At 39.2% G+C, this 24,892-nt stretch overlaps 1 protein-coding gene across 4 annotated transcripts in view; it reads left to right on the top strand.

The window, feature by feature from the left end:
* Nucleotides 1-24,892, top strand: part of pkp4 (plakophilin 4) — a 128,513-nt gene that overhangs the window by 51,336 nt on the left and 52,285 nt on the right. For 2 of the 4 annotated variants that reach the window (XM_059342613.1, XM_059342614.1), the window contains exons 4-7: nucleotides 9,584-9,618; nucleotides 18,225-18,356; nucleotides 19,896-20,089; nucleotides 23,121-23,718. In XM_059342613.1, the coding sequence (XP_059198596.1) occupies nucleotides 9,584-9,618; nucleotides 18,225-18,356; nucleotides 19,896-20,089; nucleotides 23,121-23,718 (959 nt within the window). The remainder of the gene's footprint in view (nucleotides 1-9,583; nucleotides 9,619-18,224; nucleotides 18,357-19,895; nucleotides 20,090-23,120; nucleotides 23,719-24,892) is intronic. The other 2 variants (XM_059342615.1, XM_059342616.1) reach the window with 1 other exon arrangement.

The raw sequence follows: 24,892 nt of genomic DNA on the forward strand, positions 1-24,892 counted from the left end.
TTTGACACATATTTTGACTTTTAAAAATATTGCACCTCCGGCGATTTGGATATTGCACGAGCCTGTGGTGCAATTTGAATAAAAGTTTGATTAACCGTGCAGCCCTTTTAGAAATGTAAATGTGCAGGATTTTGTCCCAGCTAATTGGCTCAAATCACTTTTATGTTAAGCTGAAATTAAAATACACACAACTGACTTTGTAGGCAAAATATTAAGCCTATGTTTATCAGCGAGCGAATGTGCATGTGTTTGTGAGTGTGTGCATGATAGCAGGGTGTTGTTTGCTCAGCGAAGCGCTGCTGTCAGCGTGGAAGGAGTGTGGAGCTTCTGAGTTTGTTCTGGGAACTCATTCCTGTTTCATCAGCTAAGAGACGAGGCTGCCTGATCATCACACCTCAGTGACCACACATTCTGTCCTGTCTGCTGTGGCTCAGACATGTCAGGTTCATTTGTACAGCTCAATACCACGTACAATATCCCAGTGGGCTCCACAGAGCTGCTGAGAAGAAGGGTTGATAACAGTCTTGCAGTACATTATCACAAGGCTCCAATGTTTATCTCAATGACATTTAAGAAAGATAGAGAAGATGCAGAGATGCAGGAATGCTATTAGCTGTATAAATGTAGACAGGTAGTTGTCCAAAGTGCTGCATATAAAATATTTCAGAATAAAAGCAACACGCTTAAAAGATTTCTATAATCTTGATAACTTGGTTTAAAATGTTATGTGCATACTCTATGGAGTCTTGGGCTATTTTGTCCATTTTTGAATCCTTTTCATGCCATTCGTGTCTTTGTAAGTCATTTTGTGTCTTTATTGGTCATTTGTGTCTTTTGTGTCTTTATTGGTCATTTTGTGTCTTTTTGTGTCATTTTCTGTCTTCTGTGGTGTTTTTTGGTCATTCTGTCTTCTCACTTTGTGTTTTTTGGTCATTTTGTGTCTTTTGTGTCTTTTTTGGTCATTTTGTGTGTGTTTTTTTGGGTCAATTTGTGTCTTTTCTGGTCATTTTGTGTCTTTTGGTCATTTTGTGTCTTTTTTTTAGTCATTTTGTCTTTGTTTTTGGTCATTTTGTGTCTTTGTTTTGTCATTTTGTGTCTTTTTTTTGGTCATTTTGTGTCTTTTTGGTCATTTTGTGTCTTTTTTTAGTCCTTTAGTCCAACATAAAATGTGGTTTTAAATCTTTTTTTTACTTTCAAAACACTATCATGCTGAAATGTTGCAAATGTGAACAAAGGTTGCAAATATAACATATAAGAGGGTTCCATCCAGTTCTATCATTTTATACTAAATATATTTGAGCTTGTCTCCAGTTTTACTTGGTATATCATCATCAAACTGAAACTGGCCTCATGGAGTTTAAGTCAGAACTTTAGAGGTACATTTACAGTAGGGCTCCACGCTGCTTTGTTTTCTAGTCTGGATGTCATGAAGAAGTCTGAATGATTTGGAGCTTTTGGAGACTCCAGAGGGTTAACAACATTCATTCATGAAATCACTGTTTTCAGTTGTAGTTGCTTATTAAACAAGTCAAATGTGGAGCATCTTTTAGTTCTGGTCAAAAATGTAATTCCTTAAAGTGGCAAGGGAAATTACAATGGCGGTTAATAGACTGTGACATTCCAGAGATTGCTTAATGGTCAGATTTTTCAGGCACTATTAACATGATGGGTTTTTTAGTTGCTTTTGCTCATTGGCTTCCATTATCGGCAGATATGTGATGGCACAGAATATGAATTGTGTGGCTATTTTAATAATAGTTAACCAACCTGTTCATTGATGTGCTTCGTTGTAGTCAAATGTGTTGAATCGCATTGGAAAGTTTATAATTACATACAAGGTTGTGGACATAACACTATAACAGCAGTGGACTTTGAATGAACACATTCACTCAGGCTGTATTTTAATATGGTCATAGACAACTTCAACAGTGAAGTTAGAAGTGTTAATTATTAGGGCTGTGAAGTTGATGGGGTTTTTTTCTGACCCTGATGATGAGTTTACCACCATTAAAAACTGTGTTTTTTTTTTTTTTAGTATCCCTCACAGTGAATGTTTTTAATATAGAGTACTTTTACAGAGGCACAGCTCTGTAAAAGGTGCTGATTATTTTACCCCACTGGAGGCCTGTTGACTTCACTATTTATCCCGTCACATCAGTTCAGCAATTTTTTTTCTCCCTTGCTCCCTACTGTATTTATAAAGCATTCACTGTTTTAAAAAACAGGCCTAATTGTCCAAAGTTTTTATACAAAGCTACTTTCCCCTAACACACCAGTCAATGTCAGTGTCCTGAGTCCTCAGTTTGCAATAGTTGTCTCATTTCTGCTCTTGTTGGTGACTTTTCAGCCAATTAAGCGTGTTGAAAAGTGAATCAGTGCATGAGAAAAGAAACAGGAAAGCAAGAAACGGACTTCAGTCAAGAGGGCACACAAACAAGGGTTTTTTTTTATTTCTTGTTTTTATCTCATCACTCCAAGACAGGGATGGGCAACTTAAATGCTGGAGGGGGCCACACTTTTTAATTGACACTACCACAGGGCCACATATAGCAGATATGATGAAACTGCAATTTTAAATATGTTTACAGTGCAGTAACTTACCATATTTCATGCTCAAATGCATGTATAACAGTAACCAAAGCTCTTATAAAAACGGGATGTAAACAATATATACAGTGTGTTAGTGTAAAGTGTAATTTCATCAGCAAGCGAGCTGCAGGACATGACTTTAATTTAAAGTTGAATCTGTTTTTTGCAGGTTTTGGCAAGATTAAAGTGCTCTCTTTTCTTCATTTAAACCAATGCTTAAATTTGTAAGTGTTTTAAGTGTTTTTATTCTGTGATGAAATATCTTGCTAATTTTAAAGTGTTTGAATGCACTTTTATTGTGTTGATTTAACATTTATATTACAAAAGGTTTGAAGCAAATAAAAAATAACCACTTACTGTGACTTCTTTTTTTTCAGTGCAAGAACAGCAGACCAACATTAATTGTAAGAAGTAATTTTGTGCATTTTTACACTGCACTTTTAAGATTTCATGCTCAAATGCATGTAGTTGTACTGAGGGCCACTTCAAGTGAGGTACGGGCCGTATGCGGCCCCCGGGCCTCCAGTTGCCCATCCCTCCTCCAAGACATGAATATTTTCACAATGACATGGACATGTAGAATGAATCAACTGATTGTTGTGAATGGTAGGCAAATACTGCTTTGTTTCATGTATGTATCATAACAGCAGTTTGTATATCCGGAGCCCCAGGTTTTTTTCTTTTTGAATGACGAATACAGACTACGACTGCTGGTAGGGAGAGTTATTTCCTCTCATGCAGGCGCAGAACGTACGTGCTAGTTTGCAGTTGAAGTTGTAGTTCCCCGTGGTACCGTCTTAGGCCCACATGTCTAAAGAAATACAAGTCTTACCCGCGTATGTTCACCCGATGTCAGTTTTCAGACGCATTTGTTCTGAAATGGACCATGATACAGTTGAGATATATGTGGAAACATGACACTCAGGGGCTGTAATGGGCCTCTGTGATTAACCCTATGCCCTCAAATGATGCATTCTTTCACTCCAGCCTGCACACCAGCAAAAAATACCCACCTAGTACCAGCAGATTGCAGTGCTCAAGAGTAAGAGTGTCAATTTCCCCTTTCTCCCTTTTTAGAGCGGCGTAGGTATAGAGCGGCTTCAAGTGCTGCCAGAGAGATCTGGACAACAGCTCTGTGAAAATAATCACAGCCAGGCTTTTGACTTTCATTTCCTCTTTAAGAATGACTCTATTTTAGATACTTTTAGTCTATCCAAATACAGCCGTGATTATATTTGGAGATATAAAAACACTAGTGCTTTCCTGTGGTTATCCCCACAGTCACTCACTCACTCATGACATTTAGCTGAGTGGCTCCTCAAGATTAATTTTAGAATAAAAAGTAGCAGACCAGACAATCTGTGTTTACACAGTATAATGTGTGCCCTTTTTGTGTGCCAATCACAATGACAATCAACAGCTTAATCTGTGTTGTGCATCATTTGGCTCGTTGTCATCAGTCCATCAGGGCCGAATAACATTTAGCCAGCCAAAAGAAAATATGTATATTTCTCACAGTAGTTGTTGGACCAAACAAACCAGATGCCAGTAAATATTAAATATGTATTTTTCACTCCTAGTAAGAAGCCAAAACACTACCCATAAAAACTAAATTAGCACATAATTATAAAATAAGCTACATTTTATTCCAGTAATAGAGACAGGTCTTTTATCTTCCATTTCCATGCCTTACAAATTCATTTTAAAATAGATATTTTTTACATAAAGCCTTGCTTTTTTATCTTCTTCTCTTTGTTTTACTGGTTAAAAAAAAAAAGTACTCCATCTAAAAAGGAAACTTTTGTGTCAGCATTGGATGTGGCTGTTGTTGCTGATGGTGTTTTTTGAAAAAGAGGAAAAAAACTAATTTTCTCCTCCTTTGTGGACATCTTGAGGTTCCCTTTGTATGCTGTAAAATGCAGACTCTGTAGAGCAGTCTAAGTAGTCTGTGTGTGACTTACAATCAAAGAGTGCATATACATAATTTGTAATATATATTGTGTGTGTGTGTGTGTGTGTGTGTGTTGGGATCTGTGTTGCTCTTTGCCAAAATCTTACCCCTCTGGTCGGATAATCTGGCCTGAATATGAAGTGATTATCCGTTATCTGTCCTCAACAGAAATGGATATTTTACATTGTTTTGTTTCCTACTAGTTATCACCATTATATGTTAGCTTGACAGTCTGTCGATACAGCTTTTACAACCAGGCTGTGAGATCCATTATTCGCCTCTGCACAGAGCTGATGCAGAGGAAATTACATTAAAATAATACAATATCATATTCACACTGGAGTACACAAAGTAGGCTTTGCCCTACTATTTTTATGGACTGTCATTAAAACATGCAATGTCATGATATTTATCGTTATAGGGATATGAAATTACAGACATTGGGATATAAGATTTTGGCCTTAACCACCAGCTCTACTTTTAAAGAACTCAATTTGGAACTCAGGAACCAAAAACAGGTTCTAAATTTAATTTCAGGCTCACAAAAAGATCCTTGTTTAGTCTTAGGACTTGACTAATTTGTTGTTGCAGTCTTGAGGCTTGTGATTGACCAACCAGCCCTGAACAACAACATCTGTACAGCTGCCAGCCCCTCCGTTAAAATCAATGTTATATTTGCTTGTGGTTAAAAACTGAAAAAAAATAATCATTACCAAACAGCAGATTGTAGATCAGGCTTTTAAGAAAACCCTTTCCGCCTCTGCATGTCTGTTGCGAGACTCTTTGTAAACTACAAAGAACATCGCTGTGCCTTTTGTGTTAGTTCTTTGTGTGTGAAAATTGCGCTTCCTCTTTTAATTCATGGGTTTAGTTCACAGGAGTGCTCAGTTAGTGATGTGAGGCTGCAGTTGTTACTGTTCAGCTGCGCACCCTCACTATTTAGTGCTTCGTGCTTTTAGTTGGAGCAGAAAAATCAATACTGTTCCTTTTCAGTTAAAGTTTGACTTTGGGGTTGCATCCAAAATAATTAAACCCAAACAGCTGTAAGTATTGAAGTACTTTCCATTCACTTTGCTCCACTGTTGCCACAGAGATACCAGTACTTCTGGTTCCTCGGGTCCTTGGCATGCAAATGGCAACAAGACCTCTCGGAGACATGTGTAAGGGTGGAATAATGGGGAAATAATCAGGTCTCTCCAGCTGAGATCTACCTTTGTTATCCATTTTTGGATAGTTCTATGCTAATAACAAGCCCACATTTCCATTCACACGATGTTTCACAAATCTTCTTACTGCTGAAAGATTTCTTAACGTTTCTAACCCCGTAGCCCCCCATTTTTAGTAGTGAATTGGGGGTGGGGGGGCAGGGGCTTTTTATAGGGAGATAGCAAGTTTAGCAACAGTATATGCTACATGGAAATGTTGTACAGCATCTGAAAGCTGGGACTGAGTCAGAAAATTATGAGTATATGAAGGCCAATCCCCATGCTCAATCATGTTTTATACATTGTTGCAGCAATTTTGGGGGTTTCTTATACAACTTTGCTTAATTCTTAGAATGTCTTCTACTCCAGAATAGATATAAAATAACTCCAGAATACCACATTAAGACACCAAGACATCAACGCCACAAAACCCATGATTTCATATCGTAAAATTGACATTCTGGAGTTTTCTGCAAGAATTTAATTTTTCTGCAATTGGTTGGCGAGCACTTCTGTCCTGAAAACGGCTGATTTTTTTCCCTAGAAATTCTAAGACAGTTTAGGGACACCAGCATGCAGAAATATTCAAAGAGGCAAAAGTAACACAGCTGTACTGCATGAGAATAACTTTGTGGTTTTTGCCCCAAACTGCATTGGTTTAACATAAAGCAGGTATGTCTGTAAAGGAGTTACTTGTGGGACCTATAGAAGCCATTTTTATTCAGACATCTTGAGGTCAGAGGTCAAGGGACCCCTTGGAAAATGGCCATATCAGTTTTTTTAACTAAAATTTAGCAGAACTCCGTAGTTCACCCCCTTCCCAACATAGAGCATGACATGGTTGGCACCAATGGATCTCTTACTTTCATATGCTACCAGTATCTTAGCTGTAGCTTTAAAACTGAGCCCACTGCAGCCTCTGTAAGAAAACATCAGCAAAACGCAAAGTGGTTAGAATATCCATGTAAAAGAAGTCACATTTCCCAGCAGGGGAGCGGTAGCCAGCCGCCACCTCCTGGGGACAACATAAAGAAAACATGTAACACCATTGTCACACCTTTTCTAAAGCCACAGAAGGACAAATAAAATGGTCGTCAATGGACATTTGTGTGTGAATGGAGATTAGCTTTAACCATTGACTTCACACTGCTCGGCTCAATAGCTCAGCAGGACGATGGCAGAGGTGACAGCACACTTCAGGGTTCTGATGGGAGTGCTTAGATTTCATGGCACCTCCAGAGCTGACCACCACCCCCTTCATTTCTGCAAGCACACAGAAGGTGGTCATCAAACTTGACCTCTGGCAAAGCTGCTAAAAGATGGAACCTCCACTCAGCCAAAGGGACTGATGGGATATAAAGTGTCCTGTCAGGGTTGGGCCTGTTGTTTATCAGCATCGGCAGTTTTACAATCTCTTTCACCAGCCAGCCGGTCGGCATGCAGCACGCATGGCGCGTCGTCATTATGGTCGCCATTCTTCTACTTCATCTGCCATGGTTCAGTGGAGCACAACTCGCCCAACTTCCTCTTTTTAATTGCCTGTGTGCTCATTAAAATTCGGAGAGCTGCGCTTCTTAAAGCTCATCGAGTGTCACCTTAGATGGAAAAATAGCAGCAGTGGCAACATCAAGTGCTTGATCGTAATGGGCAGAAAATAGAGGATATTAAAAAGAAAAGGGTGGGAACATTGCTCCGAGGTCTCCTGCTTGGCCTCATAATAACCAGCCTTGGAAAAAAAATGGCTTTAAGAAGGTGAATGGTTTTCTCTTTTGTCGGAGATCATTCTTAACGGTTCATAAATTATTTTTGAGTTATTAGGTGGCTTAAGATGACTCACAACTTCATTTCATTTTCCTTTCTGCAGGGACCTTGACTATATGTTGTCATTGAAGCGCTATAGATGTGCGGCAGAATTACTCTAATGTGTATGAAAAAATATATATACTAGATAACATTTAGTTTGATCTTTTAGATTGAAAAGAGATCAAAGTGTTCTCTAGATGATGATCAACTAGTATTGATCATGAACTGAACAAATAGAACTGTAATGAAATGTCTTGCGCTCTATATTTTACTTTGTCCTGTGCTTAAAAGACCAACACTGTATTAAACTGAACGTATTGGCGCAAAATACAAAGACTTGGAAGAAAGGCTTAGGTACTTCTATCGGGTTTTTCCACCGGAGGCGATTCCCGGCCGGTTGCTGGCCAGTACCCAATTGGGAACGGTTCTCCCGGCCAGGAAAACTGGTTCCAAAGCTGCAACAACTCTTTGCTGGTCTTGAACCATGAACTGCTACGTCACGTCAATGTGATTGATACAGGCTAGTGTTGAGAAATGCATTGAGGAATCCCCGTTTGATGGGGAATGATGAGCAGGAGACGTCCAAGTTCTCAGTTTAACATAATTTTATTACAATACGTCAAGAAATGTGCAGTTACAAAGTCTCTGGGTTCAAACATCACTTCCCTGATTTACACAAAAAAGGCGGATCAGTTCATGGAGGTTGGACCCCCTTTCTGTCCCTTGAACCCTCTTTTATAGATGTTTTACTAAGAATGTGGGTAGAACTCTCCAGAAGGTGCGTCCCTCTCGAACCGTTGATTTGTCAGTTTTAATCAATATTGTGAACACGTCATGTCACCAAGCAGAGAAGACCATTATCTTTTCTGCTCAGCACATCGTGTCCATGACCTGACCTGTTCCCAAAACATTCAACACAACCACTGGCACTGGCTCCTGGTTGGAAAAACTCTATTAGTTGGAACTCTGTTTACACCTTGCATCAACTATAAATCCAGCTATTCAAAACAGAACTGTTTTCCTTGTCATGCAAAATTGCCTGTACTATCCTTCCTACAGACTGCTCGTCTATTTATTTGAATGGGTTTTTTCCATTAGTAGTGGGTTCATCAGTAAAAGTGCAGCTAACTGCACGCCTCTGGCCAAAGATCTATTAGATGTTTCGTCCCAAGAAATCTCAAATTTCCGCATGAAATGAAGGAGTTTGTGCTATAGTCTACTGGGTGCTTGGTCTGATGCTTTCTCGCTCTGAGCTTGCCATTAAGTATGATCCTTCATCCGCTGACCCGGGACGATTCATCATCAATCACCCACACACTGTCACTAGATCCTTTCTGTTTTTGCTGCATGGTATCCTCAGTGTTGTGGCTGAGTAATGGCGTGATCGCTCTCTGGCTCCACCATTATTCTCCCACATTATTCTCTGGAGACTGGATATCCCTCTGAGATTGTCTCTGTGCTGGAATATATACTGACATGCACGTCAGGATTATGTTGGGATGTCAGAATGCCTTGAGCTTGTACGCTGAGAGTGTGCCAATGTACTGTATGATCACTTCTGGTTAACTGGAGGACCTTGCCTCACTTTTCTTTGCTCAGTTGCAGCTCCCGTCAGCTTGTATTCCATCCTCTGGCCTTTTGTACCTTTTGGCTTTGCATGTTTATTAAAGCTGCAGGTGGAACAACTTCTAGTCCCAGGTTTAAAGTTTTTTCTGTCAGTGCTGACGGGTCCTCAGACAAAACACTAGCTGTCACCAAAGGCATCTTTAGGTCTCGGTAACAACAAAGATGACAGGAATGAGCTTTACATCCGAGCTGTAAACATGAAATCTGCTCTTAGGTGGTATATTCTGAACCTCCCAGCTGTTTTATCTCCAACACAATGATTACCATCTGTGACCCTGTTGTGAAGGGCCCAAGGAAAAAGAACATGAAGCCGAAAGGTGTCTCTTCCACATGATTACACTCATGTCATTCACTGTGTTGTCCCTGGGTTGTAGGACTTTTTTCATCTCCTGTTTCTTTCTCCACACAGCTCGTCTGAGAAGTCCCTGCCTTGGAGAACTGCAGGTATGTCAACTGATGCACTAAAACGATTGAATAGACATCCCTCTTCCTTTTACTGCCCATTTTAACCCTTCTATACACATTCAGATCATGCTTGGTGTCCTCTGCACTCACTGTTTGGTAGCTTGAGAAATTATGCATTGTCAAAGCCATCTATTATCTCAGGGACATTTTTTCTGTTGATATAGTTCAGTATTAAATTACACAGACTAATTTAGATTTCTGAAGCAGCCTGTGGCTATCTATCTCATGTATGAAGCTTGTTTACATTCACAAAGTTTTCATACATTTCTTTCCCTGTTTGAGCCTGATTACAACAGTTTTGGACCATTTTAATTTAAACCTGTAGTCAATGATCCATAGCCAACAGGAGAAATTATGGTTGACTTCATAACATGGTTTTGGTGCTATTTCAGTGAAGAGGGGAAAAAAAACAACAACAACAAATGCATAAAAAAATGTTACGTTAATATTATATTATGAAAGCAGAGCTCGTTACGGCACTTTTTTGCGAAAACGCAGTATAAAAACAGCTCTAAATACCCTTCTGATTACATATTCTTAGTTTACTCTATGAGTCCAAACTAAGTGATGGTGAGTGAGACAGTTCTCTTCAGTATCACGTTGATTAGATGGTTCACATGTGATTTAAGTAATGCTCAACTGTTCAGAAATGTAATGTAATGTAAAAAAGTCCTTTTGAATTATTATTTAATATTGGCTGAAAGTGTGTGTGTGTGTGTGTGTGTGTGTGTGTGTGTGTGTGTGTGTGTGTGTGTGTGTGTGTGTGTGTGTGTGTGTGTGTGTGTGTGTGTGTGTGTGTGTGTGTGTGTGTGTGTGTGTGTGTGTGTGTGTGTGTGTGTGTGTGTGTGTGTGTGTGTGTGTGTGTGTGTGTGTCTTTTTATATGAGGTGTGTGTGTGTGTGTGTGTGTGTGTGTGTGTGTGTGTGTGTGTGTGTGTGTGTGTGTGTGTGTGTGGTGCATTAAAAGGCATGTTGTACATTTCCTACATAATCGTTTCTAACATGAGGCATTTCAACCAGAGCACACAGTAATGGACAGCCTAAGGCGAATTCTTGTTTTAATATTTATATATTTCTGCCCACACACACACACACACACACACACACACACACACACAAACACACACGCACACACACCGTCAGTGATGTGGAGCAGAAGGATCTCTCGGAGCCCTTTGCTCTCTGTTTGTTTTAGCCACATCCTTGAAGGATCTTTAGCTGAGACCAGATAATGAATTGAATTTACTAATGTATTTCATGGCTTATTAATTGCATAGTGGAACTTAGCCAGTTTCTGCAATGGTCATTAATCTTTTATTGTCGATCCCGTCAGAAAAGCCTATGGGGGGTTATAGTCGTACATATGCACTGGGAATATTAATACTACACGATTTTCTCATTTGCTCTCCGTTCCCCATTTCCTCGCTGAATACATTTCATTAGTGTTTGAACAGAGCCGGGGTCTAATCACAATCACTGTTTTGCTCCGTATTGATTTCTCATTGTACTGTAGATGATAAATGATAGTCAGATGTGGTAATGTACTTTTTCCAATCTAAATGAATTAAAATCTAAATGTGTGGCACAGAGCGTAATGGGCCACGTTTGTCTGTGGGGCTTATTGGCCTCGTGAGCCACCGTACGTCTCCCCTGTCTGTAAGTTTTGAATAGAAGTGTTAGTGTGGAAACAATCCTTTTAGCCCCAGGAAATGTCAACGCAGTCACACCTAATGTCCACCGAGAGTAGAAGACAGACACCTCAAAATAAGAGATTTATTTTTGTTTCTCTTCTTTACCTGACACTTATTCTGCTGACAGTTTAACACGTCAGCATCACGTCTGAAAAAAACACATGTTGGTTTTAACAAAAACAATTATTTTTATCATTAATCTTATCTCTGGAGAATCAGTAAGTAAGTAAACTTTATTTACATAGCACCTTTCACAGACAGAAGTCACAAAGTGCTTCACATTAACAGAGGATAAATAAGTTAAAAATAAAAAAATAAAATAAAATAACATGAAAATAAAAATAAAAAATGTACATACAAGTTTTAAAAGACCAAAACAACACCAATTAAACAACCAAAGCAGTCCCAAAAGCTATAAAGCTACAGTTTGCAAACTGAAAGTTGCAATAACTATTATAAAACACACAGAAATACAAGAGTAGTAATTTGAGCAAAACTAGCTTACTGTATCTAGCATGAATTGCTAGGTTTCATTTTATCCAAAAATTATTGAAACCCAAAAAACACACTTAAATATTCGAGATAAATATTGCTGTGAAAACTAATCTCATGCGTCTTCGGGGCTAAAACATAAAACATTGAACTCCTCGACGTTATCTTTACAGTATCACCTCACATGAGTTAGTTTTTTGATCGACAGGAAGTCTTTTTTCGTCCTTTTAAAAATAAAAGCATCTGTTATCAAAAGGCTTTTACATAGTACTGTTTATTTGTTTATGTGTTTATTTAGAAGGATCCCCATTAGCTCGACCCTAAAGTAGAGCTACTTTTAGTGGGGTCCACATTTAAAACATGTTTTTTATTTTGCACATGAATGCATTAAATGATTCATCCATTAATTGATTGTTTGCTTTATAGATGTTCAAGTTTCTTTCAAACACCCATCCTTAGTGCATACTGCGAAACATTTTCTAATATCCCCTTTTTACAGAAGACTGCATGACAAGAATAATGTCTCAAGACTCTCCAACCTTTTTATAGAGCAATTTGAAGGTTGAATTTCTCGTTAAATTCATTCTTTCCTGGAAATTATGTTTTAAAAAGTTAATATATGATTTCATGTTTTTTCAAGTCATAATGGCAGGAATTCAAAGGAAAAAGTAGCCAATAAATACTACTTTCGGTACTGTCTAATATGTGCAAATTGTACCACATTGTGAAGTTGAAATGACATGTTTATGTTTTGGTAGCTATCATGTGTTAGTCGCCCCGACACCTGCTCATCTCTCCACTGGTCCTCCTCACACCACAGCTCTATTTCCTCGCCAAGGCCAATTATTCCTGCTCACTCTTTCTTGTTCCCAGCCCACTGGAAGCCGAGCAGGCTCATAATTATAAGGCTGTGGTTCTTTATGTGCTCATGAATATGTATTTTTAACCTCACCAGGCTCGACATTAGCACTGAAAACCAGATTTATTATTAGTTAACTTCACCCAGCATGGCCACTGTCCATGATCTGGCACATCTGGTTTCTCCGTTTTAAAGTGAACATGAAAGGTGGCAAAGAAAAACAAGTTCAGATCTCACTGTTGTTTCTATATAGTTATCTTTTTGTAGGCCTACTTAATTCTCCATCATTCATACATTCGTTAACTGGGACTAGCAACCTTATTGTTGCTCTTTAAAGCCAGTAAAACACGGATAAAGAATTTGGAAATAGATGTGTTGATTTTCTGTATATAGGTTCTGCTGAACTGCTTAAACTGGACATCAGTATTCTATAGTTTTGTCGAATACATTATTCATAGACGAGAAGATGCACTTAAGTTTGTACAAAACACTGGGCTGCCCGCAGCTTTGAGCATGCACAGAGGCATTTATGCTCAAAGTTGTTTATTGCAAACTAGTAGAACAAAAAAGTCCATGACTAAACAAGAACTAGTAGAAAAGTACAGAGCAGAGGTAAAGGAAAATAGGCTGTCTGGCAACAAAAGTTTTTTCCACATCCTGCAGCAAAATAGTTTTTCTTTCCCCAGTGTGGTGGCTATTTCTTTCCATGAATTTAAGGCCATTTGACTGTCCCTGTAGTCTGAACAACATACAGATGTTTGTACAAGAAAACCTGCTGAGCCGGTCTTCCCTCGAGTCCATGGTTGCAGAAATTTGACCAAGCACTGTGACAGATTTTGCAGCCTTTGTACACAACCATAGACTGTACACAATGCAAAAGGACGTCAATTTTTGCACACCCACTCAAGATAAAAACACTAAATCTGAGGGAGATTATCTTGCTGCAATGACAGATAATTTCACTTGATAGGATTTCTTAAATTAAGATTGTTAAATGTAGAAATAAGCATGTTTGACAATATATATAAGAAATGAACTCTTAAAACAAGACAAATAATCTAACACTTCTAGATCTATTTTTTTAATATATATATATCTTGGTAAGAAACAAATAAGTTGCAGTGTGATTGATGGAAATATTCCAACATGTTTGTTGTCGTTTGCCTGGACTGCACATGGATGTTGCTTATACGCGACAAAAAAAGGACACAAAATTACTAAAAAAAAGACACAAAATGACAGAAAAAAACTAAATTACTTAAAAAAGACACAAAATGACCAAAAAAGACACAAAATTACTAAAAGAAGACACAAAATGACAGAAAAAAACTAAATTACCTAAAAAAGACACAAAATGACCAAAAAAGACACAAAATTACTAAAAGAAGACACAAAATGACCAAAAAAAGACACAAAATTAATTTTAAAAAAGACACAAAAGGACCCCAAAAAAAGACACAAAATTACCTTCCACACACAACACTGTAAAGTGCCATTCATATAAAACTCACATTAAACTTTCATATCAAGGTGGGGGCCACAAAATATTGTCACGAGGGCCGTAATTGGCCCGCGGGCCACAATTTGAGACCCATGCTTTAGACGAAAACACAACAGTGGAGAGTTTAAGATTTCCACTCTGGAGGGTGGTTTCATATTTTTGAGTTTTTAAGCCCCAAAAACAATGTCGCCGTCTAAACGAAAGGAATCTAATAAAAATATTTAGTCGTTTTCACCCGAGAGCCTTGTCAAGTAAACAGGCCCTGAAACGAGCAACTGCAAATGAGGTTTTAAAATCTATCACCACTCACTTCTTCATCGACTTTGAGACACACAAATTAATTTAACCATAGTGGCCTTATATCGTGTGAAAACAGCACCACTAGCAACATTAAATTATTACATCTAAGATGCCTAATTATGAATGGCAAAAAACACAGAGAATGCAAGCCAGTAATGTTTCATCTTCACTTTGAAAAGCGGCTTCTGTCTCTCTTCTGGCTGTCTCCTTCTCTTCCTGTTCCTTCTCTGTTCTGGCTTTTTGGCATCTCATTTATCAAACGGGGTCAAGGCTCAGTATAAAACCCTGTGGTCTGAAACGACACAGTGTGTGCCAGACACCGAGTCGCTGCCAGGATGGAAGGAGACAAAAGACTTGTTCACTCGTGTCATTACTTACGTTTAAAGGACATATAAACGCTTTTTGTTCTTATTGAACCGTCTTGTTGTTTTGCCGTAAACACTTATACAAGTCCCTTGTGTCGCCCACGTGAAATGTTATAATCTGCCTCGTGAATGCTCTCTCTCTGATCGTCGGTTCCAAAAGGCATCGCTTCGACCCCGCTCAAGTTTTTCAAGTCAAAAGAAAAAATGAGATCGATCAGCAGTTGCAGCATCGCCTCAATATATGAACATTACGCCCCTCCCCTCCCTGTCGCTGTCACCCACAATATATATATGTTTGAATTATTTCACGCAGCACGACATTTCCAGATGGTTTCCTACAATATATTCTATAATATCCTGAGTCATTTGTCTGATGGCCTATTAATCTGTCGTGGCAGGAAGGTTTGGACCAGATTCAGGCAGCCTCTCTAGCATGAACAAAATAATAAAAGTTTAAATCCAGCTTTACACCAACAGCAGCACTTCAGAGCAGGGATGTCCCGTTGTCTCCTGATCCCGATCCGAGTCATTTATTATTGGGGATCTGCCAATTCTGAGTGCCGAGATCCGACACTCGTACTGTGCAAGATATTACAGCTGCACAGTGCACACTTCAAGTACATTAAAGTTATTCAAATCAATCCAATGCATATGCTCGACAACTAAATGGTTCAAACAAAAAGACAAAAAATGCATGCATCCAAACTGTTTTTAAACCTCTGAAGTCCAGGAGATTTTGGTTCAAATTTGTCAACTTCCTATGCATTCATTTCTGTCTCTGTTTAGCATCTTTCAGTCTGATTTTTCATTTTATTTTAATTAAAGTATAAAGCTGCCAGGAACCGAAAATACAAACAAAAGACACAGGTGTCCATGGAAATGTACCTTTTTTTTTTTTTTTTTTACCATTTATACACACAAAAACATCAGAAAAAATAATAAATAATACAACTACAAAACAGTCTATTTGCATGTTAATTAAAAATAGTAATATTTTTGATTGTAGAAAGAAAATTCACATTTTACAAATAGTCTAGAAACATAAATGGCACACGTCATATATAAATAAAGTTATTACTGTAAATAAAACGTGTATTTTCAATAAATAGATGGACCCCAGAGGGTTAAACTTAAATTCCTTTTCCTATTTCATTCTTTTTTCTTTTTTTTTTAAGTTTAAAACTGAAAAAAAAAAACCTCTCCTGGCCTCTGTTTTGAGGGAACTTCTCTCTCCTTTTCTCTCCTGTCCTCCACTGTTTGTGCTTCAGTAAAGTTACCTGAATAAACTGCATTTCGTGAAGGGTTTATTTTTGTCATCTTTACATATTTTGAAATGATTGCAAGTTACTCTCATTGGCTTTTTGCTCGAGGGGATTTCCTGTTGTCAGTTTCTCCTGCAGCGATAAAACACCATGCACCATGGATGACAAATGCAACAGAAATCGAGCTGAAATAAAACAGATGCACATACACGGTAAATAACTTCACCACAGCTTTTTTTTTTATCCGGCAACCCCTGAGGTCCCCCACGGCTGCAGCCAAAATTCACAATGCATGAGAAGACATTTTCACTACAGTGGCTGATTTTGTTTGAATGCAGCATAAAGATCATGATACAACATTCATTCATTCATTATCCACACTCGGGTCGAACCCAGCTGACATTGGGCGAGAGGCGGGGAACACCCTGGACAGGTCTCCAGACCATCACAGGGCTGACACATAGAGACAGACCACCATTCACACTCTCATTCACTCCTACGGGCATTTGTTGGTTTTAAATCTAAAATAAAATCATGTCTTAAATCCACTCAATCATGCACCTACCAACTATAAACTCAAACATTAGCTCACTATTTTGCCATCTATTTAGTGTTGTATTTTAACATTGTTTTGTGTTGTGTCTTAATACTGTGACTTTACTCTTGCTGTTGTCCTGTGTTGTATTGTGTTTTAAGAGTGTGAAGCTTTGTTGTTGCTGTTTGAAAGGCTTGTTTGTTTGTGTTAGATTTATGTTATTTGTTCCTGCCCAGGAACTACAGATGAAATTTAGCTAGTAGCTAATTCTGGTACGGCGGAGAGCCATGCACTGTCCCTGTTAAATAAACAAATAAATAAATGTTTTTGGACTCGGGGAGGAAGCCGGTGTACCCCGAGAGAACCCACGCTGACACGGGAATAATATAATACAACAACCTCCATCAAAATTCCTCAAAAAATGTAAATATTGACAATATTTCCTTTCCCCCACCTTTTTCTATTTTAATGCAGAAAGAACGCTTTAAAAAACAGATAAAGAAATAATTTTCCTTAGGCTACAGGACTGTGTATGTTTCATATTCAACCTGCACATAAATATTTAGCTATTTTGCTACCTCAATTGGATATTTTGTTCAAAAAATACAAACATAAAAGGAGACGGTGAGTGGGCGAGACTAGAGAGAAACTTTCATTTCTAAGGTTTGTTATTTTAAGAAGGGTTATGTATTGAATTAGAAATAGCAACAGAGTTGGAAGTGACACAGTTGTTGAGGTGTTTTGCAAATATGGAGCATGTTTGATTCAGGCTGGACTTGCTGAAGTTGCAGGGGAATGGCGGATTTTTTTGGGGGAGCGCGACCTTCTCACAACAAACGGTGCCAAATTAGCATTCTGGAAATCTGACTAGAGACCTGCCCGAGTCCCTTCTGTAAACGGGCAAACACCCTGAGATCTTCAGAGGTGGGAGTGCAGAATGCCAGGTTGTCAAACACCACACTAGGCTTATGTGTCAACACATTTATTCAACAGGTCAGCTTAAGGCAACCAGGCGGCTTCTTCATGGGATTCAACTCTCATTGTCCCAGCAGCTAATCGGGCAGGATTTGACCGACCCTGGCTGCCAATGTTTGCCTCGCCGTTCCCCTCCACTTGCTGCCTATTGTTGTAGTGATTGCAGAGTAACCCATTGACACTGGTCACGCTTAACTAGATTGTGATTACGGGGGAAACATTGTGCACAGGGACATAAGAGGGCTAATTCCAGTTCCTGTTTGCCACACTGGTTGTTGTCGAGCATGCAGAGAGGGGAGATGTAGGGAAATGTTGGAGCGGCGAGACTATTTAGAGCACCGTTGTATACACAGTTGCAGTGACATGCTACCCAACTTTGCCTTCCCAAATTAGTATGGCAGTAAAATTTAATGACTCCAACTGTACACAAGCATGAAACTAATGTTGCAGAAATCATTGTCTGTTATTGTTTCCTCTCAACTCCATCAATTGTTGACTGCTTTAATGACTATTATAATCTTTCCATCCAAAGCCAAATCTGTGTAATTGTTTCAGACTGGAAGCTCTTCCTCTTCCTCTCACTCCCTGCTCTGCTCTGTCTTCCCAGATGCCTCCGCCTCAGGGGACACCAAGTCACGGGTGACTGACAGCTCCCAGTCGCCCAGCTACCGCATCAGGACCGAGTCAGAGCAGGTGTCTCTGTACTCCCCGGAGCAGTCCTCCCTCCATGAAAGTGAGGGTCTGTTATTGCTTTCTCTCTATCGTCTGCAGCCTTATTTTCTACAATCTTCATCGCTTTCCACATCACCATTGTCTTGCTAAATGTATCTGGCAAATCTTCAGCTACAATATGTTTCTTTACTTCTCCTGTGATGACAAAGAGAGTCTGCACTGCAAAAACCAACTGACAAAAAATAAGAAATAAAGAACTAGAACTAAGCAAATACATGCTCGAAACAAGTAAAATGATCGGCCAGTGCAGTAAGTAGCTACATTTTTCTTTGTATGAATTCTTTAGAAAGTAAAATATTTAGGCACTGGAAAAACCAATGATAGCTTGAAATAAACACAAAAATACTCAAGCAAATTGTGGCTTGAATAGCCCGACTGCAGTAACATTAAAATAAGCCAGCAGTACTTGAAACGAGCATGTTGTTGTGGTAGAAAATGCTTTTGAAGTAGCATTCGAACTACATGCAACTAAAACTCTCAAATGGAACCAATATTTTAGGTAAAAACTCATCATATTCAACAGTTGAATAGCTTGAAAAGCATGAAAAAGCTCACAATGTCAATCCTAAAAAGAAGTCTTTAAACAATAAGATAATTAAATAAGCACATAATAATAATACTAATAATTAAATAAGCACATAAAGCTGTGGTCAGAAGGTAAATTATACTTAACCCTCTGGGGTCTATGATCGTGCCGCCCTGATCAGATCATGTGACGTTTAATAAAAAAACTAGGTCACATGGAGCGCTGCTATCAACTTCACTCCAAAGTAAAGACTTGAAACTTTCTCCCAGTTTTTGTTTGACATTCCTAGGTCATGTAAAACCAAAGATATGATAGTTTTAATTTGATAGTACAGAAATATTTGAGCATTAGTGTAGCTCTGTGTAATTTCGCACATAGTTTGTTTTGAAGAGTTGCAGCTAACAAAGAAAAAAACGCCTATAAATGTACATGTTTTATGGGACTTTTTGTACATAGTTATATTTGATTTAAATTTTACGTTTTATATGTTTATATTTGTATCCTATGTTTACATTTTCAAGTTCAAAAACAGCTCATTGAGCATATTTGTGGTTTTTATTGTAGTAAATAGTATAATTTTTCAACTCAATAGTTGATAATGTAGGTTAAAGTGAGAAAATTGGATACCAAATATGGGTATAGTAAACATTTTTTTATGTGGTACATGAAGGGCAAAATCAAAAGTATTCAAAAACGGCCAAAATAGGCTCAGACCCCAGAGGGTTAAAACAATATAATTAAGATACTATTGCTAAATATTCCTTTCCATCCTGATAAAAACTGCCTCATCACAGCTTATGAAAAGCTGAGTGATGTACCATGACACACACACAATTATAAGGGTGGCAGAGCAGTTTCCCTCCTGCTGTGTCATTAGTGATGCTGTCTAGGTAAAGGTCATGTCTATTATGAAACCGCGTATGATCTGTCCGTCTCCATTTCCTCTAACCTGTCCCTCTCCTCTCTCTCTCTATTTTTATTTCATTTGTGGCCTTCTCTTCCTGTCACGCTCTCTCTCAGGGTCCGTGGGGAATTCGCGTAGCTCCACTCAGATGAACTCGTACTCGGACAGCGGCTACCAGGATGCCAGCAGCGGCTACCACAGCAGCCAGAACCTGGGCAAGGCTGAGCTGAGGATGCAGCACTCCTTCCCTGGCGCCGGCACCGGCACCCTGGGGAGGAATGTCAGGGCGGAGGGCCAGACTTCAGCCACGGTACTGCCAACAATCACACACAACATATTGCTTTATCCCCTTCTTTATTCACTTACCACATGTGGATAACATAAAAGATATTAACCCATGAAAACACCTGCATATTACTTCTTCATGACATGAAGACATAAAAATGAAGCAACTAGGGCCGGGCCTTTAACGCGTTAATTAAGATTAATTAATTACACAAAAATGAACGCGTTAAAAAAATTGACGCATTTTAATCTCACTTATTTTTGCACTGCGGAACGTTTCTCACTGGATGAGTTTCAGGCGGACCGATTATACTGGAGCACCAACTAGCGTTGATGAGTTCAGACAACAACAAACCACAGTGAACATGAAGGAAGAAGCTGATGAGACCTTTGGTTGGCCCCGTGGATGATGGGACATTTAGTTACTAAAAACCAACGGATGGAAGCGTCGATAAGAGCATGGTTGTGTTGCTATGCAACAAGGAATTCACATATCGCCACAGCACATCCAGCCTCAAGTATCACCTCAATGCTAAACATATAGCAGCTAGCGGCTAGTGGGGTAGCTAGCGTGGATTGTGTTTTACTTAAAAAAACAAAGTATTATAGTTTACAGAAGGTCTACCTACCTATAGGCTACCTGAATTTATGAAATGTACTATATTTCTAAATATGCTATTGCGACACTACAAAAAAAGTCTGTTGGACTTGAACAAAAATTAACAACATTTTTGTTGCTTAAGCTTATGTATTCAGTCATTATTCAATGGTATACTAAAAATTACTTCTCACTGTTCTCAGGTCAAATATTTATATGCGATTAAAATGCGATTAATTTCGATTAATTAATTGCAAAGGCTCTAATTAATTAGATTAATTTTTTTAATCGAGTCCCGGCCCTAGAAGCAACATTGAGTCTTGCCATAAGCTTCCTTCTGAAGTTCTGGCTTGAAACTACATGCCAGATTTTTTTTTTTTTTAGGATATTTGGCCAAGTAAAACTGGAGATATTGTCAAATATGTCTAGTATGAAATATTGAACTACATATTATACTAATTTTACCTGTTATATGTTTTATTTGCAACCTGTATTCATATTTGCAAAATTTAAAATTCTGTGTTTTGAAACATCATTTTCAAGATCAGATTGTATGTTTTGTTAGTTTCTTTTGGGTTCAACATTTTGATCAAAGTTAAAAATTAATTATCAGGACATATAGGTGAGCTAACGCTGAAAAAACTGATAACAACATGGCATGGTAAAGAGTTTTGACAGATTTTTTAACAGACATAATAGCCAAAGATTTCAGAGGGTTAACAACAGTGTGGTTTTGCATATTTAGGTGTGTTTTGTTTTTTTATTAATGGTCTTATTGGGAAGTAATGAGTTCTGGATGAAGCAGTTATTATGGAATTAAATTAAAGTGTTCTTTAGAGCTGCTGTGAGCTTTTCTCGGTTTGAGTGCTTTGTTAACAGACTCAGCAAGTGGTCGATTTGGGTAATATTGTTTTCTTGGCCACAGTTTATGCTGTTAAAATGAAAGTTTGGAGATGTGAGCAGAGAACGCCTAACAGAGAGGTGGGAGGGAAGAGGGAGGGGTGGGGGGCTGAGGTTGTTGGGGGAATAATCCATAGAGCAAAGTATCGCAATATTTTGCGTGGCGATTAATATCGATATTTAGCGTTTATTTAAGGTTAGTATTTTCGCCATTTTTTTTTTTTTGGGAGGCTGTAGCGGGCTCACTTTTAGTAACGTACTAGAGATACTGGTATCATATGAAGCTAAAAGACCTAATGAATCTATAGACGCCATGTGAATCAGGATATCGTGTCGGGAAGTTCGTATCGCAACTATAAAGAGCAGTGAAGCTTTAAGTTGAGGAAAGTTTGATAAAATGTTGCAGTTGTTGTCGTCCATACATGTTTAATATCAGTTCAGTTCAGTTTGACTGAATACTTTGTTGGTCAGTCTGTGGGTTTGACTCACCATTGTGGTGGAAAAAAAAGACTGAAGTGAGATGAATAGACTGAGAATTTTCTCTGATTTGACAAAACAATTCTGGATTTAATTGAATTTTGTGGACACAAAATGCAGTTAAACAGTTAAATCACAACATATCGTATTGCAATACTCACCATATCTCAAAATGCTTAAAATGGCAATAATATCATATAGTGACTCAAGTATCGGGATAACATCGTATCATGGGGGCCTCTGGGGATTAACACCTCTATCAGACATGCTTCCCCTTGAGACCTAAACTGGCCAACTGGTGTGCACAACCAGAATGTTTCTGCAGCGGGGCAGTGTGTGCAGGTGTTCCTCTCACTTGTGAACGGTTATATTTATATTCCCTCTGCAGGACCTTTTATTGAATTAGCCGGAATGTGTTGTTGCATACAGTTCGCCTGGTGCTGAAACAGTCTGCGGGGTCATTGGTTGAAATAAAGCTAGTTTTAGTAGCAAGGGAGTTGTGGAATTTATGGATATCAATTTGCTGTTGTCAAGCACAAAATGTATCTGTAATGTATTATCCATTGAACAACACTAGTATAAAATCAGTATTTTGTTGTTGTTTGTTTTTTCAGCTCAAGGGTCCACTGAATGTAATTACATATGTGACTGTTAGTTTAAATTCATGGCAGCAAAAGAGAAAAAACACCAAAATTGCTGTTCCGTGTTTTCCCGGTGTAGGTAGTGATGTGAGGCTTAAAGGCACAGAAGGCACACAGTGCACTAAGCACTGCGACATAATCATGCTTCATACAGCGCCGTACACACAGACCACTGAGAAGCCAAATGGCACTCACACACGACGGAAAGGAGAGGAGAGGAGAGGAGGGGGGAAGGGGGAAGAGAGAAAATAAATATGGCCCGGAGTATAGTCATGCCCTGTAATGAATTGGTTTATGTAATGCTGTGTTATTTAGCATGTCATCATCAGCGTATAAGTCAATTTATAGCAGAGAACAACATGATTGTTAATGATGTTATAGCTGCAGAAGCACTGAGGAGACACATGCATGAAGCCATATTGTCTCGTCTCTGTGTGCAGGCTCCAGCGGTCCCAGCAGCAGTGCCTGGTCGTGCTATGCGGAGGGTGAGCTCAGTGCCTTCTCGCTCTCACTCGCCGGCCTACGCCAGCAGCATGTCCCCCTCCCGCGGCTCTCTGCGTACCTCACACGGCAGTGCCTACGGCTCCCCCATCGTCACCGAACCCAAACCCCTCTCCAGCATCTTCTCCACAACCTTGCCCTCCGCCCAGCGCACCAGTAACACCGGCGGCGGCGGCGGCGGCGGTGGCGGCGGCAGCAGCTCACCCTACAATACGCAGAAAAACTCCCCAGCTGCTCTGCGACGCGTGGGCTCCACGAACTCTCGGTCGGGCAGCGCCAGCCGCACAACCTCGCCCTACCAGGGCTCTGCGGGGTCGTCGGGCCGCATGGGCTCGCCTCTGACCATGGTGGACGGCATTAACCCTCCGCTGACCAAGCAGCCGACTCACTCGTCGTCCCCGGTCAGAGCCAGTATGACCGCCGTGCCCCAGCACTACAGCTCCACTCTGCCCCGATCCATGATCCACAGCACCGACCCCTACGGACCCCAGAGTTACGACATTTACGAGAGGATGACGCGACCTGACAGCCTCACAGGTGCATACACACACACACACACACAGAGACACACACACACACACACGCACACACACACACACACACACACACACATTCACGCACACACACAAACACACACACACAGACGCACACACACACACACGCACACACACACACACGCACACACACAAACACTCACAGACACACACATACACACACACACGTTCTTGTACTTCTATCTTTGTGAGGGCCCTCATTGGAATAGTGAATTCCCTGCCAAGATTATAATAGTTTTGGATTTTTCATTAGTTTTAGTTTTAATCGGGTTGTCAATTTTTGTTTTCAGTTAGTTTTAATTAGTTTTTAGAGTGAGTTTGCTAGTTTTAGTTTAGTATTTAATTTTTGAAATGCTTTAGTTTTAGTTTAGTTTTTATTGGTTTTAGTTTTTTGTAATGGGGTATTTGGTTGGTGGGAGATTAAAAGAGGTCACAGTAAATTTTGTCTTTTTTTCCTTTGCCTTATCCATCGTCATTATGTATGAAAAAAGTTGACAAAGACGAGAACGAAGGACATTTTCACTATAATTTTAGTTAAAAGATACAGTTTCAGTTAGTTATCTTTTTTTTAAAAAACTCTCATTTTTATTTTTATTTCAGTTAACGAAAATGTTTTTTCAATTCTAATTTTCGTTATTTCGTTTTGTTTTTCGTTGACTATAATAACCTTGTTCCCTAGCCCCTTACCTAACATAAACCCTAACATAAACCTTATTGTAACCTTTAACCCTAAAACAAAGTCTGAAATCTCAAACAAGCCTTTAAAGAAGTGAGGACCGGCAGAAATGTCCTCACTTTGCAAAAATGTCCTCACTCTGTTGATTAAAAACGTGTCCAGGTCCTCACTATGTAGGAAGTACAAGAACACACACACACACACACACACACACACACACTGCCATTTATAGTGCATCAGCTCAGCAGCCACTTAGACTCATATCAGCAGATAATAACCGTTTTTAACCGTCTATATAGTTTTGTTGCAGTGTTTTATGTACAAAAGGTCAAAGGGCAATTGCTATTGTAAAAGTCCGCCTACCAAATCACAGGAAAAGAGAACATGATGTTTCCTCCTTTCCATTACCTCATAGCTGTGTGAATCTCTGTGTGTCTGCTCTGCATCTGTGTGAGTGTGTGTGTAGAGCCATACCTCCAAC

Source organism: Centropristis striata, chromosome 10, assembly GCF_030273125.1.
Source record: "Centropristis striata isolate RG_2023a ecotype Rhode Island chromosome 10, C.striata_1.0, whole genome shotgun sequence".
NCBI classification, from domain to species: domain Eukaryota; kingdom Metazoa; phylum Chordata; class Actinopteri; order Perciformes; family Serranidae; genus Centropristis; species Centropristis striata.